This window comes from Alligator mississippiensis, chromosome 1 (genome assembly GCF_030867095.1).
Source record: "Alligator mississippiensis isolate rAllMis1 chromosome 1, rAllMis1, whole genome shotgun sequence".
NCBI lineage: Eukaryota > Metazoa > Chordata > Crocodylia > Alligatoridae > Alligator > Alligator mississippiensis.
The window spans coordinates 315,730,140-315,736,139 of record NC_081824.1 but is presented as its reverse complement, the minus strand read 5'-3'; the positions used below and the strand labels follow the sequence as shown (position 1 = coordinate 315,736,139).

The following is a 6,000-nucleotide window of genomic DNA, read 5'->3' as shown; positions in this document are numbered from 1 at the left end:
AAACCACAAATTAATCAAGAGAGAATTTCTTCGGGTAAGTCTAAAGCCTTACTTACAGGAGGATTTTAATAATAGGAGGCTACGGGTGCTCCTTTTTCTTTCCTTAACCATGATAATTCCTCTGGCTTTATTTTGCATTGCAAAAGGTAGGTTTTTGAGAGAGACAACTTGAAGCAGGTGGAATAATCCTAATGGAGATGAGGGAGGGGAGGTGTTCTTTACCTCTGCCCTGAGGAGGTAAACACCAGGTGGGGGTAGAGGGATGACATGGGCTACTCTGGTTGACAGGAAAACCTGTCATTGCTTGGTTTCCAAGGGAGTTCACCCCCTAACATTTCAGTCTGCAGCCCTCTTGCCTTAGCCCCATATAACAGCCTCCTCCTTTCTGTTGGTCTGTGTCCCTAGGGAAACTGCAGGGGCCTATCTGTGTTCCTGTGTGGCACCGGGCAGAGGAGGTTTCTGGGGTGTATCAACGTGTCCCCTTGTGTGAGGGATGATGATGGTGGCTGGGCAAGGAATGTGTGTGTGTTTGTATGGGCAGGTTGCTGGAGAGGAGGATGTGTGCGTATGTGTAACTGCACAGGTGTGCACGTGTGTGGCTGCACGGGGGGGGCGCGTGTTAGGGAAGCTTGTCATATTTTTATGCTTTAACATTGCACTGTTTACGGAGTGGTGAATTACAGTATTTTTAAAAGTTTTCTTTTATATTCAGCCTTATTTAATCATTGCTTAAGTTTTGTGTAGCCTCATTATTATCTGAACCTTTCATTTTGCTAGTGTCTACAATATCAGCCGGCCTTGCCTCTTGCAAGTAGTTTATGGCCTTGAGTTTGCTCACGTGATGTTTCTTTCCTTTTCTATCACTGTGAGAAGTTTTTCTAACACAACATAGTAATATTGTTGTTACCAGCTCAAATTAACTGAACTTGGCACTTACTGGCTGAATCAGAGGGATGAAATGGCTGGATATGTTAATGAAAGGTGATGAGGGAGACCAGTGGACAAAGCCCGAAGACACTGGAAAAAGGCCAAATTAAGATGTGTGCTCATGACGGGTCTATTTTATGCTGACAGGATAAAATATGGACAGTATGCTGACCGCAGAAAGACCAGTCCGAAAGCAAAGAGCCATCAAAGGAGTAAAGCTGAAGAAAAGCATAAAAGGGCACAGCAAGAAAGATTAAGTGTTGTCGTGATAGTCATAAATCCAGCCTTCAGTATCTGTTTGGACCATCCCAGCCAACAACACATCCTTTGCTTTCTGGAACTGAGAGGCTGCCTTTTTCTGTTGAGCAAAATAATATCTGGGATTGGGTGAGATCATTGTACTAAGTGTTTTTCTCTCTCTGTATATAGAGATTGCTAACATTAGTTGTATTAATAAAGTTGGACTTTGATTTTAGGACACTGAGTTATCTGTGTTCATCTTTAAGGATTTATTGTGTTTCAACAATCCCTAAGCACTATCTGGTGGACAGTGGTGCAAACAGGCACTTGTGCATGGGGGGGCTGGGCAGGTTATTGAGGTGGGGGTGTGTGGGAGGAGCAGATTACTGGGGTGTGCTGGGGGAACTGGGCAGGTCACTGGGCTGCATATGTGGGCAGGGTGCGGGACAGGTTATTGGGATGTGTGTGTGTGGCTGAGCAAGTTACTGGGTGTGTGGCGAGGGCAGGTTACAGGGGATCCCTCAAGCCCCCAAACCAAACACTAAAGCACGGGGAGGAGGAAGCAAAGAGCCCCAGGCGCACGCGCAAGCAGCCACTGCCGCGCCGACGGCGGGAGACGCCCACCCGAGCGGTCTGACTTGAGGACGTGCGGCGGCGGCCGCTGGGCTGCGGTGCGCATGCGCCTTGGTCACAGCTCCGGCTCTGCCCCGTGTGGGGGGGAGGAGGCGGTGACAGCGAGGCCGGCGCGGGGCTCGCCGCTGCCCGGCACGAGCGTGGCCGTTGCCGCCCTCCCCGCTCAGCGGCCCGACCCGACCCGACCCGGCCTGGTGACCCCGTCCTTGTGGCAGCATGCGGCTGTGCGGGGCGCTGCTGAGGGGTGCTATTCCGCAGCAGCTGGAGTACTACTCGCGCTTCTCGCCCTCCCCCCTCTCCATCAAGCAGTTCCTCGACTTCGGTGAGTGGCGGCGGAGGTGGGGAGTGGCGCCTCATATGTGCCGTTTATCCAGCCTCGCGCCCCCCCCCCCGTTCGATTCCCTCCCATGTGTGACGTCACAGCAGGTTCCCAGCGGCCCCCGCGCGATGTTACCCCCCCCCCCAGTGATGTCACCCAGGGGCAGCCAAGATCCATTGGGGTGGGGCTGGAAAAGCGCCCCCCCCTCCCCCCCAGCCACCCGTGGGGGAGGGGGCGCTGGGCAGCAGGGTGCCATGGGGCAGCTGTTCCCTGGCCTGAGGCTGGTGGTCCCTGACTGCACGCTCCCCATGTTCAGATCCACCCTTCCCATGCCAGACTTTTGCACTCCAAAACAGGCTTTGTTCCCCAGGTGAGGGCTGGCCGCACACTTCCCTTACCCGTCTGTACCCCAGGGCCAGTCCGTGGGCCCTGTTCTTGGTGGTCTTGCTGCGTCGTGGCACACTGGCATAGCTGTGGCACGCCTGTCCCTGACCCAGTGGTTCTCTGTTTGACTCAAGGTGTGGTTCAGACCTCTTCTGGGACCTGAGCTTGAACCCTGTTGCAAATGCTTGTTGGGTTGTTTCTGGGATAGACTTCCAGTGGGGGTGGTGCAGGCACCTGCCATGGAGATCTTCAAAAGGAGACTGGACACACAACTTGCTGGGCTTATTTAACCCCAGCAGTCTTTCCTGCCCAGAGCAGGGGGGCTGGACCCAACGATCTCACGAGGTCCCTTCCAGCCCTAAACTTCTGTGAATCTGTGAGGCTTACCTCTTTGCAGAGGGATCGGGTAGTGGGGATACGGCGGGTCTGTATCTGCCCACTGCAGAATAACTAATTTATGTATTAGGGCAACGGTGCCCAATCTTTGGTACACTACCACCACTGGTATACAGGCAACCTGTCTCTGGTATATGTTAACAGATTTATTATCATTGCTTTTTATGACAAAAATTTGCTGGTGGTATTTCAGGTTGTATCGTTTTAAATTGGTGGCATGCAGTTTGTTAGAGTTTGGGAACCGTTGTATTGGGGTTTGCAGAGGGGTTGGGTAATGGGGCTAAGGTTGCAGCCAGGCAGGGGGAGTCTGAACTTGACCTTGTGTGATTATAGGATCAGTCATAGAGAGGAAGGCCTTGGAAGGGACCAGCTTCTGTGTCAATATATGCCAAGGAGACCCTGGGTAGAGGGCCACAGCCTCTGCTACAGAGGAAGGCAAAACCCTCTACAGTCCCCCACTAGTCTGCCCATAGGGAAAAATTCCTTCTGGACCCCAGATACGGCGATCAGTTTGACCCTGCGTGGAGGGACACGATCCTCTAGCCAGGAACTTCTGGGTTTGGTCCTAGCAGCTGCATTGGCACACCTCAGTCATAGTGTGCCAAATGACAAATGACCCTGACTTGTGCCAGTTATAGCCTTATCTCCTCATATTTCCTGTGCCACCCTTCAAAGGATCTCATAGCCCCACTTCCCCCTCCCTTGGTGCCTGGTAGTCTGGTTGAGCCTGACACAACTGCAAGGCATAGCAAGCATCCTAAGCTGCCACTCATATAGCTACGGTGGCCAATGTCCTGTATCTTGCCTATACCCTTTGCCTGGCTGAGGAAGGGTATTTAAACCTGAAAGCTTTCTAAGAATTTTTCCAACTATTTGAGTTCGTCTAATAAAAGGTACCAGATTTACCCAAAGAAGCTTTTCTGCCTATGTCCTTAGACCAACACGACTAACACCCCTGTTAATTGTGAGACTCTCATGCTGCAACTGGGGGGCATGCAAACAAACATTTAAATTGATATTTTAGTGACATAGGCAGAATTGAAATTTTACCAGAATACTCATCTACATTATCCCTGCAGTTTCATTTCCTTTCTGACCTATTGTTGTTATACTTATTATACTAGTGCTGTATTTCATCCTGTGGGTATTTGCATTTCTCTGTATCTTAAAAGGTATTTTTGTAAACCTTCAGGAGGAAAAACTCTTAATTATGACAAATGACCCTGATTTGTGCCAGTTACAGTGACTGAATGAAGAGCACCATGGTGCAGTCTGGCTCCTTGTCTTGACATCTTTCTTAAGCAGAGTACGGCTCCTCTGGATGCCTAGAGTATGGAGCTGGTGCTGCAGTCCAAGTCTAGACATGTAATCCCATATGAATTTAGGAGCTGGGTGTTTTTCATCCCACATTTAAAGCCGTGTAGCAGGGAAACAATGACCACTGGGTTAGTAAATGATTCTCTTATTCATTACTTAGTCAAGCATAAAATTATGGATATGCATGTTAAACAAAACAAAACAAAATCCTGAATCCAGTCCCTTTTAAAATCTGTTTTATCATTTCTGTAAAATGTGGGTTTGGTTTGAGATATTAAACAGGTGAGAAATGTTGACTGGCCTGACTTGGTTGTTTTGCTCTGAAACTGGCCAGTCTCTTTCTTTCTCTCCTTTTGACATCTCAATTTCTGCATGTCCTGCAAAGCAGGGAGAATCCCAGAGTCTAGCCCAGTGACTCTCAACCTTCTTAGACTCAAAAGAATCCCTTGGAAAATGCCAGCTCTTAATTTTCATTCTTTATTGGCTACAGAAAATACTGGAACAACTGTTCTGTTGCAGAGAACTCAGACCACAACAGGTCAGAATGTTTTTATCAGTATGGATACCTATTTGAAATCTCTAGGTTTATCTTGTCAGTTATGTCTTGACACCTAACAGTGCTAACATAGCCAAATCACCCTGGTTGAGAATCACTAATGTGGCCCCTCTTCTCCATTTGGATAGAGCAGTGATTCTTAATTAGGATGTCCTCCTTTGAAGGGTGATGGGAGGTATGAGGAGACAAGCAGATAAGACTGTCTTATGCCTGTCCCTTTCTGGCTGGCCCACCCCTACTGCCCAGGCCCTCTGCAAGGAAGTAAGCATTGTAATATATAAATTAGCTTTTGACATTGGGTGCCACTCAATTCACAGAAATTATAGAAGGATGCCTCAAGTCCAAGGAGAGGTGCCTTGAGTCCACAGGGATATTCTTTACTGGAATAGAGAATTGTTTAAAGTCCATGACTGAGGTGAAACAGGAAAGTTTCATTTAAAGGTGATTGCCCTCGATTGCTCTGTTACGGCTTCTCAAACATCGTCTGTCCTTTTAGGTGTTAAGTTTCTGCTACCGAATTGATGCGCTCATACCCAAAATGTTACAGTAAGAAATGGCAGTGACACAACTAAATTACATCTGTAAATTGATGCAGAAATCCTTAAACTGTCACAGTAACTTTCTAAACTTCATATACAACCATAGGTGACAAAAATGCACTTCAGCCAAAAATAAGAAACATTTCCTCTTTGTTAGATGTTCTGTTCCCCATGCAGTCAGTGTACATGTGGTCTTAAATACTGACACTTTCTCCTTGTTCAGGTTATCCCACTAACTTGGAATCATTGTTATAGAGACATTCTTGACTTATTAGAATATTAAACTTATTTTATGTCACTTTAACTTAATTTCGGTAAGCGTCCACCTGAAGTTTTACTCTGTTTAATCATGTTTCTAAAAAACCTTTGAAACAATGAATATAGACAGTGTGTAAGGTAGAATCCTAGAATGATAGGAAAGAAAAGCTGGAAGTTACCCTTGAAACCACACATTGCCAACAAGGTTTTTATTTTGGTTTATCTTCCACCTGTTCCTGTAATCCTGAGTAATATATCTCGTTCTCTAATTCTGTACTGTTGCAGTTAGCTTTTTGGAGTTTCTGATCAGCCTGTCACTTCTTCTGAAGATGAACTTGCATAAGGATAAATCTGCATGCCTAATAACAGGGCAGGCTTTTAGCAGGAAGGGTTATGTTCTGGGGCAGTTTGGAGAGTTGTTTATTACTTAC

General features: G+C 47.4%; 1 protein-coding gene and 1 long non-coding RNA gene across 2 annotated transcripts in view; both read left to right on the top strand.

Annotated features, from left to right (window-relative positions):
- Positions 1 to 854: 854 nt before the first annotated feature.
- Positions 855 to 1,402, top strand: LOC109284997 (uncharacterized). Its single transcript, XR_002092662.2, has 2 exons — positions 855 to 981; positions 1,075 to 1,402. It is a non-coding gene; the product is annotated as an uncharacterized LOC109284997 (long non-coding RNA).
- A 469-nt stretch (positions 1,403 to 1,871) lies between these two features.
- PDK3 (pyruvate dehydrogenase kinase 3) overlaps positions 1,872 to 6,000 on the top strand; it is an 82,970-nt gene continuing 78,841 nt past the window's right edge. The window contains exon 1 of the mRNA XM_006259797.4: positions 1,872 to 2,122. Coding sequence (XP_006259859.1) covers positions 2,017 to 2,122 — 106 coding nt within the window. The 5' untranslated portion in view covers positions 1,872 to 2,016. The remainder of the gene's footprint in view (positions 2,123 to 6,000) is intronic.